The sequence below is a fragment of the Trachurus japonicus genome, chromosome 10 (assembly GCF_045865225.1).
Source record: "Trachurus japonicus isolate A0001 chromosome 10, Traja_1.0".
Lineage (NCBI taxonomy): Eukaryota > Metazoa > Chordata > Actinopteri > Carangiformes > Carangidae > Trachurus > Trachurus japonicus.
This window is the reverse complement of record NC_140916.1, coordinates 15812853-15830679: the sequence shown is the minus strand read 5'-3', so window position 1 is coordinate 15830679 and position 17827 is coordinate 15812853. Positions and strand designations below refer to the sequence as shown.

The following is a 17827-nucleotide window of genomic DNA, read 5'->3' as shown; positions in this document are numbered from 1 at the left end:
AAAAAGATCAATCGTAATTCATTTCTCTTCAAAGCAGAATAACAAGCACATCAAAATCATAACTGAGTCACATATTTTATTTTCAAACAAATAAACTCTTGTCAAGTCCCAAAATAAAACCCGAACAAAAGTTGCAGGACTGTGTTCCCTCATGACTAGGACAGGGAAGACCATGAGGCCAAGTGTCCTGATAGGCTGTACCACCTGCAGTGACAGGAAGGAAACTACTGTACAATCAAAGGGTTCATGTTTGCAAGCACTTACTGCACAGATGTGCTATAACATAAACATCACCCAAAAGTACAAACAAGAACCCTGACCCCCCCACCCAAAAAATAAAAGCATACATGTCATCATTTCTCTCATGAGAACAAAGACCCTCATCAATTATACACACACAGAGGCATTCAGGTTCCCATCTTGTTATATACCACAACCTCAGTGGAAAGAGTAAAATGAAATCAAGTTCTTTGGGCTTTGACATGGCTGACTGAGGTATGAATACCACACACATTGTTAACAGTCAGCTGTATTTCAGCTAAACACCAGAGAGGACCAATTCTAAACTTCTAATGATGGATTGATCAATGCTCCTGGTTTCTGTGATGTCGTGTAGGTTTCTGCCTGCATCTCTTTTGAATTATTTTACAATATATTTTTTTAAATCTATACACCCAGACACGTTCCACAATAAATCACATGTAGACAGGCCCTATTTGAGGGAATTGAATTCCCATCTGACTAGTTAAGTGTTCCAATAGGCATTTGAAGAGAAATACCAACAATACAGCACATTTGTATGGAAAGTATATCTTAAGAGTAGCTCAAACTTTACTTACCTGACATTTGTGGTCTATAAAACATGTTTGTCCCAGTTTGATTCACACATGCATGAAGCACAGGTGAGGGGGATCTGCTGGGGGCTTATTTACATTGTACAGCTACCACACCCTTTGAAACAGTCTGCAAGCAGTTTATAAATGGCTCTGTTCCCTTCGGTTATTCCCTGAACTCTGGTTTTGACACAGGTAATGACAGCTGGTTTAGCAGTGGTGCCTGGCAGGTGGGCACACCTGTTCAGAAAATGCCTGCAGGTACAGGTGCTCTGTGGGTGGGAGAGAGCAGGGGGACCCAGAGGTCTAGGTTACCACTTCTTGTTGGGTCTGGCTCTCTGAGGAGGAAGAAGAAGAAGAAAAGAAAGAAAAAAAAACCCATCTCCTTGCACTCTTCAAAAAGCTGAGGAGGAAAGCGAGAACGTTCACAAGATCGGGGGGCGGGAGGGGGCCACAGTATTCCTTCTTCAGATGTGCCCTCTCACATGCACACATTAACATACAGTGTCAAGCTCTGGATTGGGGGGAGGGGGGGTGTTGGGCAGGGGTCAGGGGGTGGGGAGTGGAGCAGGTCATTTCAATCCTGGTGAAGCCATGTTACAGCCAACTCAAAAGGTGACCACACCAACGGCCTTGGACATGCTCCCCGCCTCACGAAAAAGATGCGCGATACAAACCGATTACACCGTTCAGTTGAAAACACCTTCGTCTATGTCAAAGTACCTCGAGTACTCGTATTCGTGCTATGAACTTGCTGTGTCATCACCCAAACGTGGCCTTTCAGTCGCAGGGGAAATGGTATCTGTACGTTAAGATTCCTGAGCTGGTCTAGCTCACCCCAGACGCACTAAAGAGCTCAACACAGTGGTTCAGCACCTGCCAACAACAGAATCATTAAGAATTCATATGTTTATAGATACACAAAGCATATAGGTTTAATCAAACCCAACTTTAGTGTTGTTTTTGGTAGGGGCACAGGGGGACAATCCAAAACAGGTTATATTGACTCTTTAATTGTTAGGACATCCAATACAATTATTGTCTTGTTCGACCCGTTTTAAGGCCACCGTCATGGCGGCAGATAGGACAGTACCATGTGACCATTCAATCAGAAGAGAATCCTCTTGGAAGGCAGAGAGTGTAATAGGGTGGTCTGCTGCTCAACATGCGTTAGGAGGCTCTGGCTGTCCAAATTGTAAATCAAATGTCCAAATTCTTTTTTAAATTACACAGCAAAGAGGTTGAAATACAGGGGAGGAGGGGGGAGAGAAAAGGCGCCCACAGAAGCGAGACTTTGTTTATCTATTGCACTCAAGTCAGGCCTCCTGGCAGTTGGAGGACACAAAAAAGTAAGGAAAGATGAGAAGGTTTCCTCTGTCTTCCCTGTCAATTGTGTGCAGCCTCCCTCACAGACAACAGGTAGTCACAAAACAGAATTTGTATTTGATGTAAGGCAGTTTGGTGTTTTGCAGAGAGCCCAGTTACACTTCTCTACCCCCATCCTTTACACAGAGCAGCTAAAAACCACAAGCAAAAAATCCCACAAAGAAAGAAAAAAACTAAAGAAAAAAAAAAAACTAACAGCCCTCCAAATTGACAATTCTAGTGAAGTGTAAAATGTGTAGTTTTTTAATATGTAGTAAAATCTCAGTAGGATTTTATCATTTATCTTGTGATTTCATAATATAAATGTAGAGATTCACAACGCATTTCTTCCTCTTGATCTGCCTCCCGAGATGTCTTTATCAGCTGCAGCACAGACAACTGGCAGACGACCAAACAGCAAGCTGGTTTGTGATAAATAGATCACCAGTTTGTAGGCTCCTCCACTAATTTCCTCAGTCATTATAAACAAGAGAGATGACTCCTTGAACAGTACCATCAGCAGGGCTCGTTTTTATCCAGTCTTTTAGAAAAAAAAACAAAAAAAAAACAAAAACAAAAAACCCTTAATTGGTCTTCAACTTCTCATCTTGCGTGTCTTTTTAAATGTGATTTTGATGAACATTTACAAAGTGTTCCAACTTGGTATGATTTGTCTCTGTTCCCCTGCAACTTCTTTTTGAATCCCAACTCCTCTCTCCAGATTTCTGTAAAACATTCTGATCTTCAGTCAGTCCCAGTTCACAAAAGGATTTATTCCTTTTCCCTTTTGTTTTCATTTGACAAATTCCTTTGGAATGGCATTTCCAGTCTTGAATGGATTTGTTGAGAAACTCATGCAGGGGTGTGCACAGTCACAGTAATGGTGATAAGACTTCTTTTTCATTTAGAGAGTAACATAATGATGACACTAAAACTTGATATGAAACATATCTGCAAAAAGGAGGTGAGGAGGAGGAGAAGGGCGGGGGGGGGGCTATGTGGGCTTGGGCAGGGTATCTGGGAGGCAGGAGGGGAGCTCTGCATCGATGCAGCGGAGACAGCAGGGAGCTCAGAGCTTCTCCGAGGAGGGGATCCAGATGTAGGGACCAGACTGCTCCTCGATGATTAGCTTGATTTTGTTGTAGATCTCCTCTAGCGAGTCACCCTGTACAATAGCTGGAGACAGAAACACACAGGCGGTATTTGTTAGTTCTATCAGAAACAATAGGTCAACTCAAATGAGAATTTTATTCTTTCAACTTAAATCTCTTTAGATATTTAAGTTGAAAGAATAAAAGAGTTCAGACCACTGATTGGGCTGAAGAAGACACCTGAAGGTATTACCTTGTGCCCTCTAAAATGTTGATTGGACTTTGTCTCCTCTTGACATTTGATACAGTAAATGGCTACAGAGTGGGATGACTCTGATTATAGGACGACCCACCCTTGCCCAACACATGTTTTTGAGAAACGCTTGTCTTGGTGGGAAAACTTCCCTGAGATAGCATTAATCCAAGGAGAGCACAGTTCTCATTACGTAAATCTTTTGTCTTTTGTAAGTGGAACAAGATGGTTATAAGTAATTGTACATTTATGAATCTTTCTGTAGTGGGAAATTATAGAAGAAAACACAACACTAAGGTTTCAAACACTCCATAATGCAACACTTTCTGTAGAAGACATTACTACCAGTGTCTCCATTCGAAAAGAACTGATGATACAATTTTTCAAGCCTAATATTTAAAAACTAATCATATGGAAGAAAGAAAGAAAAAATATGTACCGGTATGTAAAATTGGAGCTGAAACAACTAAGCAACCGTAATCTGATTTATGAATTCATCTAATTCGTTTTAAGTAATTTTTCAAGCAAACTAAAAGAAAAAAAGTCAAACCAAAGAGCCTGTGAGACCAACCTGTGAAAAACTCTCCAAAGTCTTGCTCCAGCTTAACTGCCTTGTCGAAGACTTTATTGGCCTGTTCGTACGTCTGCCTTTTATTCATTTCCCTGAAAAACACAAGTGGTTCTAGTTATTAACACAGACTCTCACAATCACTGATGTTTTGATTACAGTGCACAGCTCCAACTTACATTAGGGCTTCAATGGATTTTGGTTTGATAAAGATGGCAATCGGATAAAGTTGTGCTTGCTGCAGTCGCTTTATGGCATTCCCAGACACATCCAGAATGCAGTGTTTCCCCTGTAGGCAGTTAAGAGTACGCTTTGTTAAAAATACTATAAACATTTAAATTTTTGTTACACAAGTAGGCCACATGTTCAAGAGGAATTGGTTGTGGGTTTCTTTGATGCTGTGAAAATGAATGAGTACTGGAGACGATCAGGTTTGGGGAAAGTTGGTAGTGGAACATTAATTACACATGTCTGCCTTCCGATCTGGCAGGAAACGTAACATGCCTCTGGTTACACCCCAAATATACACCAAACCCAATCTGGTAACCCAATCCTACAGAGAAACAAGCGTCAGTGCCTACCCTCTCCGCCACAGTTCTGACAGACAAGATGCTCGTCCCATAGAGGTTCTCATTGAACTGGCCAGCCTCGATGAATTTATTATCCTGAATGTCTTTCTCCATTTGCTCCCGCGAGCCCACAAAGTGGTAGTCCTGACCGTCCATCTCATTCTCTCGCCTCGGACGAGTCGTATCTGCAGAGGGGAATGGAACGAGTTTATTTTAGCCACTGCTCTAGTATTCAGTGTGCTAAGTGGAGATGGTGGTGTGCCCACAACTCACGTGGTACACAGGAGCCAAACTTGTGGGGAAACTCTGAGATGAGGTCATCGTTTACTCTGTCCTTCATTGGGCCCAAAATGATCACAGGCCTTGTGTAGTGGACTGAGTTGGAGATAAAGAAGGCAGATGAGGATAAAATCAAAACGAAAACTTTTTGAATTATGTTAGGATTTTTTTTCAAATACATGGCCGCAATTTACTCACTTTCCTGTCGAATGACTGGCTCATAGGAAAGAATTGTGTCCTCTTGTCCCTCTGTAATCAGACAAAATTGTCACATTATTTAAAAAAACAAAACAATAAAATGGTCATGTCTGATAAAACACTATGGGGCATATTACAGTAAGTTACAATGTCATTTCACAACTACATTAATGTTATTCATCCATATAGGCAGTGTAAATCAAACCAGAAAGACCAGGAAACGTAACTCACTTGAACTGCTTTCACTGTCACTTGTGTTGGATGTCAGGCATTCTGCAAAAGCACAAGAGAGTGAGTTGCACATAACCTCAAAAGCAGTTAAGCCACAGTTAAATTCAAATAAATTCTTCTTAAGGGTGAAAATATTTCACCTGCTTAAAAAGACATCAAGAAAGAAAAGCAGCTTGTTTCTGAAAAACTAGGCCACTTGGGGAAAAAAAGACAAAAACGGGGGATAAAGAAAGCAGAAGTGTTGTCTGGTGCGGCAGCCACGCTCTCGCAATATTAGGGAAGTGAATTTAGGTGCAAGCAATAGGAAATTAAGTGTTTCCTGTGACAGTATCCCAAATGACCCACAATTCCCTGGCCAGTGTTTGCTATTGCCAGATCTACGCCTGTGGCAGCGGATCTGATATCAGGGAAAAGACAAGGAAACTGGAAATACCGCCTCGTGGTTGTGTGCCTCTGCCAACCAGTCAGGTTGCAGGAAATATGGTCACAATCTCCCCTTCCTGAGTTACAGCGTTGAATAATGGCCAATAGTGTTTTAGCAAAACATTATGATGTCACAGTGAAATTGACAGTATTGGATATAAAATGTAACTTTTCATAAAATTATGAAATGTAATTTTTATTTGATCAAATATTTGTTTTAGATTGTGTTATAATTGTGTATGAATTGAAGAGTTGTGGCCAAAAACATGGTTTTTGACCATTAACCAAATTCTTCCAGATGAGTCTGAGTGAATGTAATGGAGTTTCCCTCCCGGTGTTCTTGATTCATTCATGAATGTGAGGTCACTGTGACCTTGAACTTTGACCTTTGCCTACCAGCATCTTAGAGTCCAAGTTGTTGTTTGTTCAAAATCTTAAGAAACTGCCTCAAGGTGTGACAGAGATCTCGCTTTTACATCAATGGGACGTTGGACAGACAATGCGGAAACATCTGACCGCCTCTGGTCCCAAAGTATTAATACAGGGGCCCTACGTTGTCCACAGGAGGGAGGCAGGAGCTGGCTGACTCAAGGGAAGTGGAGGAAAAAGTGTTTCCAACCTGACATAGCGGCACATCCCAGCTCTGTGTGACCTTATCGGATATAACTCTAAACATTTGCTCTAAAGACCCCATGAGGCATTCAAAATAAGTGTAATGCTCACCCACCCTCCCATGGGAATGCAATGAATGCATATTTTATATGTTCTGTGAATCTGGGTGGGCGTGTGTGTTGAGTGTACAGTGTACGTGTGTCAGTCTTAATGTGTGTGGTTTAGCATTCCCAGCTGGGTCTGCAGTGACAAAGCATTTTTTTTTCTTTGGGCTTAGGGGACAACTGCTTGACAGTACAACCACACACTTACTCAAACTCTTTGATCCATAAAAGTCATCGCTTAACCCTGGGAAGTCCTAGGTGTCCCGACAGGTGAGAGCAGAAACCAAGAGAAGAAGAGCAGACAGGAAGAAGAAGAAGAGGTTAGTGAGAGTTGGGGCAGAGAGGGAGAGGAGTGCTGTGTAGTGTTCGCCAAGTCCACTGACACATGGCGCTGTGCTGTACTCATTAAGCCTGAGCCCCACTTTGTTCATAGTAAGCCACGGCCTTTCAATTACACAAGCCCAATCCCATTAAAATGGGATTTTGACCTGTTAAGTGTTAAAGCTTCAGTCCAGTTAATGAGATTCTTCTTGTTGTGGGTCAGTGACTGACTGGAGAATTGATCAGGACTTATACAAGGAGTAGCATCACAGTGTTAGAAGGCCTGTGCGTTAATGCAGCCAAGAGCTTGCACGCGCGCACACAGCTGGCAGCGCACACAGCTAGACACTCCTCTGGAGCCCACAGACAGATGTACAGACACACCAGAGAGAGAAGTCCACCCCCACATCTCCAGCTTGATGCCGGCTCTGCATGTGGGGGCATCTCTCTGGGACAGTGAGAAAGGGATGAGAGTGGTGCCATCACACAAACCATCCCTGGAGGTGAGCGGAAAGATGAAAATTGGAGAGACAGAACTGAAGCATGAAGGGGAAAGGACGAAAAAACAACACCCCCGCCCCTCCATCACACAGCTGGTACTCACGTTCAGACTCCACCAACTCCTGCACAATATTCTCCTTGCTCTTGTAAAACGGGAACTTGCGTGAGAGGTTGAAGCTTTTTTTGCGCTTTACTTTGACTGGCTGTTTGTGTGGGTGAGAAGGGGGGAAGGGGCAATGGGAGGGTGAAAACAACAAAATCAAAACAGAATGGGATTCAATGAAGGTACTTGACACCCATGCAAAAAATAAAAAAACAACAACAAATGAAATGTAAACCACCAATGCAAATGAGAAGCAGGTAATGTGTGAAAATGAATGGAATATCGATGTGAAGCTTCGGTATACCAACTTTCACATGTACTGTTTTCAACAAATTGAATCTCCTTGCATAATACATGATACAGATACAACGCTACAACTGATTTATACTTGTACAAATTAAATCTGACACATCTGCCTCTGACAAATGTGCAGACATTTCTTAAATGCACATTTCTTAATATCGCCAAGTGCACGAGCTGTGGAGGTTACAGAGGCCTCTCATCTGTACCGAGCTCCTGTATAATCTATACAGTAATATGAGCACTTTTTGTGCTCGCCTCAGTGAGCAGGTGCTGGTCCCTTTCCCACACTCAGGGGGGAAGTAGGCCATCTCCCTGGGAGCCCAGCAGCAGCTCTGAAGACAGCCTCTCTGGCACCAGGGCAGGGAGCAGCTGGTCTTCTACACTTACCCTGTTAGACTCAATCATCCCTGTCCTGGCATGGAACTTGACTGTTTTTAACCTGGCCCGCTCTTTCTTCTCCACTCTGGGGGGGAATAAAGGAGGGGGGACAAAGTTTAGACTGGAAATGAATGGCAGTAGTCATATAGGCTAAGCTTTGTCTGGCGTTACTACACTGCAGCAAATGAACAGAGACTGTACCTTTTCTTGCTTGGAATGACCCCAATCTGCTCACTCTCTCCATGTGGCGTGACCAGCCTCGCCTGCCACCACTCGTCATCAGAAGCATTTATGACATGGAGGATATCCCCATAAGAGAAGCTCAGACCTTGGCTGGGCAGGCAGCTGTCCCTCGTTCGGTCGTAGTCAAACAAAGCTCTACAAAAGCAAAAAGGCTTTGGTTACACTCTTTTTCTTCCATCTCAAATTTGTGTGTAGAGACTTCACATAACATCATGATCAAAATGATTCTCCTGCAATACACAATTGCTCCTTGTTGCTTTTTAAACAGCTTGACTGTGGCTGTGTTCAAAATGTGCAATCAAGATGTAGAATTCAAAACTTTGAAAGTCATTTTTGACACATTCAGACACAGCACTCCACTAAATTATATAGTTTTTACCTAACTTAGAGCATAGCCATACAAACATGAGCTGGAAAGTAGTCACATCTGAATGCAGAGAACAAGCATAAGGAATGTCCTTCATGTTTCCACCTGACATTTCTGCCTGCTATTGCCACATACCTGTCACTAAAAACACACAGTTTATTGTCTGCAAGTGCCACGCTGTCTTGTCAGACAGGTAAACCCACAGACACTGCTGAAGGTATTAATACCTGCTTTACTGGTTTCAAGTTTCCTTGACCTACAAGCCTACATGTGCAGGCCGTGCACTATAGTCCAGTGGATAGCCAGGCTGTGACCAAAACACATTTTCACGTCTGTTTAAATTACTTTTTTTTTTGTCAAGCTATTCCTGCCAACTGAAACTGCACAAGGCGGCAGGTAAACAATAATGAAACTGTCATGATGCAATCGCATGGAGGCTAACACGAGAGCAACTTTTAACATAGGCTGATTTCCAGCAATAACCATGTTACTGCACCTTAACAATCCTGTGAGCACATGTGACATTGTGTTTGGGTTTTTTTTTCTTCCAAAGTGCACCTTATAGGTTTAACGCCCCCACATTCCTGAGGGCAGGCTAGGAGGACATGGCGGCTCCTGCATCAGCCGGCAAACTAGACAGCTTTTCTGACATAACTGTGGGCTTAGTCACCTGCACAGGAGCAGGCTAGGCTCTACATGCCTTATAGGAGCCGGCCTATAAGAGAGGCATGAGTCAGAATAACACTCCTCTGACTTCAGCCTGTGTCCAATGAGATTACACCTATATTCTTTTGATATATTGGGGTAAGGTCCACTGCTACTGAGCTCAGGCTAAATCAATCTAGTAATGTAGCTATTAGGCTTAGGTGAAGAGAAGCGCATTAGTGCTTCAGCACAAACATTGGGAAGCACTTGGACTATGGAGTTACATCACACACACAGGCCTTTTACCTTGACCCCTGTGAGTCCTTTGTGACTTCCTGCATTTATGTGAGCAGAAGGATGCTACCTGTTTTAATTCCTAAATGAGCCTTCATCCAGTGTGTCAACCGGCCCAAAGTGTCATAACGCAGGTCACGCTGACACGCTCCCCTGTCAATCTACATTACACAAAGTAGAATCAATGTCATATGTGGCGTCAAAACAACAACAGGGAATGCCCATCCATCAGTTTTTTTATGGTGATGAGTATCATCAACCCAATGCCCTGAAATAAACATCATCCTACAAATAGTATCAAGTTTTATCGTATGAACTACGCCGAGTGTGTCATGCTGTTGTACTTTGACAGTGCAGCTGCTGTTGATATGTGCTCTCAGTCTTTATTCTCCCCCACAGCCAGGTAGAGGTTTATTATGCAAGAGTGTTTCTTTTGACAACAGATCTTAGGACTTGATGTAGTGACTGCAAACATGAGTCTGTCTGTGTGTGTGTGTGTGTGTGTGTGTGTGTGTGTGTGTGTGTGTGTGTGTGTGTCTGCAGCTTTACCTGACATAGAGAGACCGTTTCTCACTGGTGCGCAGGGAGCCTGATCCTGAGCTCATGCTGCTGTTCATCATCTGCTCCCTCAGGTCGTGGATCTTGGACTCAAAGCGACTATACTCTGCAATTTAAGAAACAAAAAAAAAACTGTGTCAACAGAGCCCCAAAAATAGGACCTCAAGAAGAAAAACCTAACCCTTAAGGGTTTCAAGTCGATTCACCAAAGGTTAAGGAGGTATGAATCTGTATGGATACTCTATATAGGCAAGGTCAACTCATTTCGCCCACCAGATTCGGATTATAATCTGGATTTGAGACAAACTGTGAGAAGTCATAGAACTCAACTCCACAATTATCTTTTAAAGTTAATTTTTGGAAAGAGAAACTATGATAGCTGTGTAGGAGCCGACGTGTTGCCCCAATCACTATTTTAACAACAAGATGGAGCCATACATCATTCATCCCTGATAAACTGACAAAAATGTGCGGCAAATGTCCTATCTCGTAACATTCAGGAAATTCCTGGATCCTCCAGCCCTTCAACCAAATCAGCACCAAAATTGGACGGTTTCCTGTGCGGCCCACGCCACATCCCTCCACCACGTTGGGAGTAAATTGGTTCATTAGATTTCTGTATAATCCTGATGACAATCAAACAGACGTGGGTGAAAACATCCTCTTTGGCAGAAGTAATGAAGAGCCACAACAGTATTGGACCCTGATCTCTTATTACACCAGAATACTGTTGGCAATCTCTGTGTCTTGCATTGTGCTGCGGTGAGCTAGAGCGAATAGAGGGAAGGTTCAGTGAATCCTTAGGCTGATTAATGACCCCGGGAACAGATGGTTTATCACAGATCTGCCTTACACATCCAGTAATGTCTCATGTCAGGTAATTAATTATACAGATTAATTAAGTTCAACATGGGCTCTTTAGTGTGGTTAAAAAAAGGAAAGGCCTCCAACAATTTCAAATGCATGACCATTTGTCATAGGTGTGTAAATCCAGTTGCTGCTTCAGGAGCACAGGGATGATGTATGAATCCACCTGGACCCTCCTCATTAAAAATGCTCTCATTAGCCTGCTGTGTGCAGCATGCTCTGTGCCCAGGCTGCTCGAACAAGCTAGGCCACCACACCACACCACACCGGCTAGATAAACAGACGGGCAGATGCAGCTAGAAAAACAAGTAGGCTAGGTCGCTCGTGATCACACAAAGGAGGCGTTGGGATTGTAAAAGGGCAGCACTGTGAACAACTACTTTTGTCATCCATCACAATGTTTTGACATTTTTTACACTTCACAGCACTGATGGAAGGAAAAGTAATCGCAGTAAGACTTAGTAAGTGTTAATGTTTCATGTTGCACAGCTGTGCTCAGGAATCAAGCTGTACACAACAACTCAAAGTCACCTCATTAATGGTATGCGATAACGTACACTATCGCTCCAGAAACACAACATATCTATGTCCTGATCGTAATTTAGGCTATAAAAGAAGAACCAGTACCAGAGCATAGCGTTCACATTTACTCCACGTCTCCTTTACTGCAGGGTTGACTCCTACCTCACGGCTTAATCATCCATAGCTGGCAACACTTCCTGTAACGTGAACAAGAGATCAAAGTCCAGAGTCTGTCGAACAAGTAGCCTTGAAAAACAAACACCCATGCCTGCAAAATCACTTCCAAGTTAGTCCAAGCTCCTGGAAAACACCGGGCAGGTGCAAAAACAAGAGTCGCCCCCGCGGGTCGAAACCTAAAGGGGATTCAAAAGCAAACACAGATCCTGCCCCGGGCCTGGTGGCGGCTCTCCACCCGAGTCTCTGCTCAAAAGGTTAACAATACAACAGAGTGACGCTGCAAGGTGAGGTAACCAGACACCGCCTGACTGCCTGTAACCAAGAGCAACGTCCTAGCACACCTAGAACGGGGACAGCAGATGCGGAAACAGCCATTCAGACTAGTCCACCTGGCTGTCGGGCACAGGAAAGATGAGAGTGAAGCACAAGAAGCAGCAGCTCGGGAGGTGCCGAGGAAGAGACAAAGAGAAGCTAAAGAGAGGGAGAGAAAGAGAAAGAGAGAGCAATCTTAATACCCTGCTTCACAATAACAGCAACCTGAAAGGCTGGCTGAGAGCTGCGTCACTGAGATAGTGGTTAGTGGTTTGAGTAGCACAGGTGCTACAGTTAAATACTCTGCTTGTTCACATTCCTAACACCAAAATGATTAATCTTACTACAGTGGACATTCAAGAAGAACAGGAAAAGCTCTGCAACATGTTTTAAGCCTTTGTGGGGAGTTGGTGCTGCCGCCCCTTGTTGATAACAATGACATCAGAGTACAAGAAAAATCTGTATTACAAAATATCTATGTATCATCAATATCTGTGTTGACCGAGTAGGAAAACACACAATAATCAGTGTACAAATCCACTCACCAAACAGCAACACAAACTTCCTTTATAGTAAAGTGCTCTCGGTTTCAGTAAAGGAAGTTTAGGAGGGAAGGAAGATCTGTTTCACAGAAAAGGAAGGATACTCCCAGAGCGATAATGGTGAATGATTATCATCAACCACATCACAGAGGGCGGCAGCAGCAGGACAACAACACTTCTATACTGAGACGCGAGCTCTGTATCTACCGTTTGTTTCACCTTAAATATCAAAACACATGCAGTAAACAAATCTATGACTGCAAATCCAAGCCACCACAACCATATAAAGGAGCATTCACTGCCACAGTCAACCGCAAGTGAAATTAAAAAGTTTTTGGTGAGATGAATTCTGGCCACCCTTGCATCCTGGGGGGCGTTGACCATGGGTCACCATGTCACCGGCCTTACATGTGGCCTTGGACCTTGTTGCATATCATTTCCCATCTCTACCTTCCTGTATTTCCTGTGATCTCACCACAATAAACTATCTGATACCGACAGGGGGAAAAAAATGCTTTGAAATACAAAATCCATGTTTTGCTTTTCTATTAAGTCAAAGATAAATAATTTGGGTCAGAAATTAAAATAAAATCACTGTCACATACAAAAACAAATAAAGCCAAAACAGGCTTAAAATTTGTGTTACATGTTGTATTGTATTTAACGCCATAACAGCATCTACCGAGTTAAAAACAAGTCACGTACACAATGTTATCAGGATCAATCCAGCATTAATTATTGTTCAACATCCCCACACCTTTGAAATGCTGGGAAAAGGGAGTCCACAATCATCAACGTTAAATGCCTGTCCCTTAAAGCACTTAATACACAAGAGCTAGCCTATATTTTTAGGAGTGACCCACAGGAAGAACAGACAGCTAATAGAAACTGGGACTATTCTGTATCTCTCACTCCCACTGCGTGTCCTGATTAGTTGTACAGCTTTTTTATTTTGGGGGACGGTCGCTTCTCTTTTGATCCAGTTATGCAACACAGCAGGCATGTGCATGTAATGTGAGAGTGTGTTATGATCTCAGGGATAGCCAAGCCAAGCCAGCACTCAGACCCCAATAGAGGAACATGTAGCGTAGTAGACCTTGGACAAAATGTGTCTACAAAACCTCTGTGATGCGTGCTGGTGGCAGTTTAATGAGGGCATGTGGAGTTTAACATTTCCTCCGTCCACTCCCATGCTCCCATTTCCTACACGCTAAGAATCCCGTGTAATTACACTCCTTGATAGTGGGACAGGCAAACATGTGGATACACAGCCTCACCTCCATTCCTACACTTAATGGGAATGAAAGAGACTTGGGGATGCTCCAGCAAGTCACTTACAGTCAGGAGGGGCTTTCTGCTGCAGCAGCCTGTGTGAGCTCCACTGTGGCTTCTTGTACTCTTCAGTGCTGGCCTTCCATCAGACGTCTGTGGACGCCCGAGCCCCCGGCCCCTGAGATTACTCTCCAGGCAGTTTGCCCGACATAAACTAGCATTCACCCTCCACTTCCTCCCTCTGACTGTCTGTCTGTCTGTCCGTCCGTCCTTGTATAGCTCACAGGGGGTTCCTCCTGCTCCAGACTCAAACGGACAACATGTCACACACCGCTTTAGGATGCCAGCAGATTTACTGGCGACAGATCTCAGGTCACCAGTGGGGATGTCAATCATTTGCCAGTGCTCAACTCGTGCGTTTAGAGTAGTTACGCATTGTACACAAACACGATAACTGTCCTCCGCCGGGTTACAAAAGGGGCGCAGAGCTGAAAGCATGATTTGGTATAGAAAACAAAGGTTCCCTTCTACTAACCACATCATTATTCAAGATGCTGCCTGAATGGTCTGGCATGCGGGACAACATGAACTCACATGGACAAGAATGAGGCATTATAATCCGCATTCTGTAGCAGAGGGAAAACCTACGCTGCAATATTGACAGCACTGATCTGAGCCTGTGTCTTTCTTTAGCTTAGCTCCATGCCAACTCACTGATCCCGTTCCACCTTCATATCAATGACCTTGGAGTGTTATTGGACCTTTATGCCTTTGGTTTTATTGAAACTGAAAAGGAATATGGAGAGAGAGCATGCTACAACTTATGCCCCTGCGCATTCCTGTCATAGTCCAACCTGAGAACTCACAATATCCTTTGTTTTTATAGCGTTACTGCTGCAAGTACACATGAAAAGAGTTACGAAAACACTGGCAGGGCAGCAGTAATGCACAGCCAGTCTATAATTTACTTTTTGCAACAAAAAAAAACACAGTGGTGCCACTTTATGAAATAAACTGTTAAATTAGATAAACACTTACACGGCTGAGCAGCACATACATTCTGCTTTAGTCAGCAGTGAAAATGGACTTGTGGTCTGAGGGTTGTATATGGACAAAGTGTGGAGCGGCGACAGTGGTGGTGGTGACTTACAGGTGTAATATGAGTGTGTAAGAAGCTGAGGTTCACAGGTGAGGTCAGGAAGCTGACACACACCTGTTTGACCACACCTCTGTGTCCCCACCTTAAAGCTTTGGTTACATAAGAATAGCACAGCAATTGTCTGTTAACAGCCTGAATGAATCCTGCTTCATGTAATTTAAAACATCAAGGCACTTCATTTGGGTTTCAGTATTAAAATGAAAATAGGGAGTGAGAGAGAGAGAGGATTTAGACAGAAACCCAAACCAATGGGTTGTTTCTCCAGGTAATGGCAGGAGGGTGCCATTATAGCAGTGGTTGTATTAACTACAGTAGGGGTGAGGCTATCACATGTCTGCCACAGTAACTCCGCGTTAATTTCAAGCCTTTTTGAACTTGTACCGCCACTTTTAAAAGTTTAATTCTTGCTTATTTCTTTAATTGGCTAAAGCGTAACTTAAAAGGCGAATCTAGTTTTTATTATTATTATTTTACCGCTACTGTAACTTTGCTACAGGTTTACAGCGAACAGCATTACCTCGGTACAGTAGCAGCGAAAATAAAAGCTTTTTTTTTTTTTTTTAACTAAAGGTAACTCACGCAGTTAGTCCGGTTTAAACGTGTCAGCGGTTCCGTCCTCGTCGCGGCTCAATTAATTGTAAAGTATCGCTGTTACTTCGCTGTCGCAGCCGGTAGTTTTCTTCATCCAGCCATTAGGGAGTTCATGCGGCTTCTGCTCGGCTGCTGCTGCTGTTGTGCTCCGGCCCATCCCCCATCCGCACAGGCTGGCAGACAGATAAAAAAAGTTTCTACTTTTTTTTTCCTCCCTACTTCGCTCCTTCCACTTCTTTAACGCCTTTTGGAAACTTTCTCTCACTGGAAGTTGAGCTTTCCCCCCCTTGCTCAGGCTCTTCTTTCCATGCGCTGCGGTCGGTCGTGGTTCGGGGGGAGGTATCGGTGTCCTGGGACTGCGGCTGGTTCTTCTTCAGGGGGGAGACTCTCGGAGTTTGAACAGGGAAGGGAAGGAGGACAAGCGGTTCGTTTGCCCGCCTTGCAGCTTTAGCTCCACCACACATAACACACTCCTCTAACGCTGCTAACACAGGGGCCGCCCCTGAACCTGAATACTTCCTCCTGCCGGCCTATCAGCGGCACGACACGGGAGCTTATCGCGCATGCACCGGCGGCCGCACCAGGTAGTAAAAAAAAAAATCTTTATGCATATGACCTTACCAATGAAGTGCCTTGATATGTAATTTTATAAATAATTTATGATTTACTTTGACTTTGATCGGTTTTATTGTTTTATTTATGAATCTAATATATATAATTGTCTCTTTTGCTACTTTATTATTAGCCAGCAGTTTGTAAATTTGAAGTTGACAAAAAAGGAAAGAAGAAAAAATACTGCAGTGTTTTTCAATTCCATTAAACGGTAAAATCAATAATGGACTGATCATAACAAGTAGGCCTACAGTATGTCACCAAGACCAGATTATTCATGTCATATTCCTTCATGGCTTTCAACAAAACAATTAAGAGTGAACCACAAATTGCTCTCGGATGCATGTTCAGTCATTTCCATGAAACTGGGTACTGTGGTTTATTCTGAGTCAGTACCACATACACTGCACTGCTGATTAAAGAACTCACTGGGTCATATGAATGTATTAGTCCACCACTAAAAATAATCCACAGCAAATACACAGTTCATTCTCTTGTATGACATTTTTGTTTAAAACTAAAGTGCTCAACTATTTAAGGAAAACAATGAGCCTCATGTAAAAGGATGGCTTTAGATTGTGATCTAAAATCTTAACTTTCACTGTGAGTCTCCATCATATTATGCATGGACATGAAGATGCACATGCACTAACTAACTACTATTAATGGACAGGAAAGGATCCTACATTTTCCTTCAATGTGCTGTTTTTATGTTTTGATTTTTGTACAGACACGATAACAACATGCTGGTACTTCGTGATCTTGAACGGTGCTGTTGAGCAGATCTGGTTAACCTTTGGATGGAGCCAGGTTTGTGTTCACTCCTGTGCTAAGCTATGCGACTGCTGCTGGTAGCTACATGTTCACCGTGCAGGAGTGAAAATGACATAGATCTTCTCATCTGACTTGGGGAGGAAGTGAATATTTTCTTAAAATATCAAACAGCCATAGATTTTCTGCTCTAAGCACATGTTGACATCCACTACCTCCAGAGCCACCAACCACATGTAAGGGAATCCAACAGGCTAATCCGGTTCAAGAAAACTTAACTATTAGATAAGGACTGTATGATAATAACTCTTTCCAAGTCCAAAATGCATTTTCCCACAATATAATGACGTATTCATGTGTGATTAGAGATTGCTCGGCCTCACCTTCAGGCCTGTATTGAGCAATAATGGTGACGGTCTGTCCGGCTCTCTTCAGTGCTGCAGCCGCCTGTTCATGTGTGGCATTCCTTAGGTTCACTCCGTTCACCTGCAACAGACCAGACAGAGATAAACTTAGTAAGAGATAAGATCTGCCCTCATCATGTGAGGACCAACATTAGAAACGACTATAACGTGTGAAAATGATGTAACTTTAACTTCTGAATTTGAATGACCTTTTTAAAGCTAAGTACAATTTTCAGCGTCTGTTGAACATTATCTTTCCTTATAAAGTGACACAGCAATGAAATAAAAGGCATATATTTAGAGCAACATGGGAGTCTGAAAAGGTTAGGTAGGAATAAGGAAGGTATGAAATAAAAGTC

The 17827-nt window shown here is 43.1% G+C and overlaps 1 protein-coding gene across 10 annotated transcripts in view; it reads right to left on the bottom strand.

Moving 5' to 3' along the window:
• Positions 1 to 56: 56 nt before the first annotated feature.
• dlg3 (discs, large homolog 3 (Drosophila)) overlaps positions 57 to 17827 on the bottom strand; it is an 80892-nt gene continuing 63121 nt past the window's right edge. For 8 of the 10 annotated variants that reach the window (XM_085789544.1, XM_085789546.1, XM_085789542.1 and 5 more), the window contains 12 exons: positions 17448 to 17550; positions 10231 to 10345; positions 8334 to 8510; positions 8142 to 8217; positions 7452 to 7551; positions 5388 to 5429; positions 5157 to 5207; positions 4953 to 5054; positions 4692 to 4864; positions 4290 to 4399; positions 4114 to 4205; positions 57 to 3374 (listed from right to left, as the gene is read on the bottom strand). In XM_085789544.1, coding sequence (XP_085645670.1) covers positions 3268 to 3374; positions 4114 to 4205; positions 4290 to 4399; positions 4692 to 4864; positions 4953 to 5054; positions 5157 to 5207; positions 5388 to 5429; positions 7452 to 7551; positions 8142 to 8217; positions 8334 to 8510; positions 10231 to 10345; positions 17448 to 17550 — 1248 coding nt within the window. In that variant the 3' untranslated portion in view covers positions 57 to 3267. Of the gene's footprint in view, positions 3375 to 4113; positions 4206 to 4289; positions 4400 to 4691; positions 4865 to 4952; positions 5055 to 5156; positions 5208 to 5387; positions 5430 to 6734; positions 6781 to 7451; positions 7552 to 8141; positions 8218 to 8333; positions 8511 to 10230; positions 10346 to 17447; positions 17551 to 17827 lie in introns of all 10 variants that reach the window. The other 2 variants (XM_085789548.1, XM_085789547.1) reach the window with 1 other exon arrangement.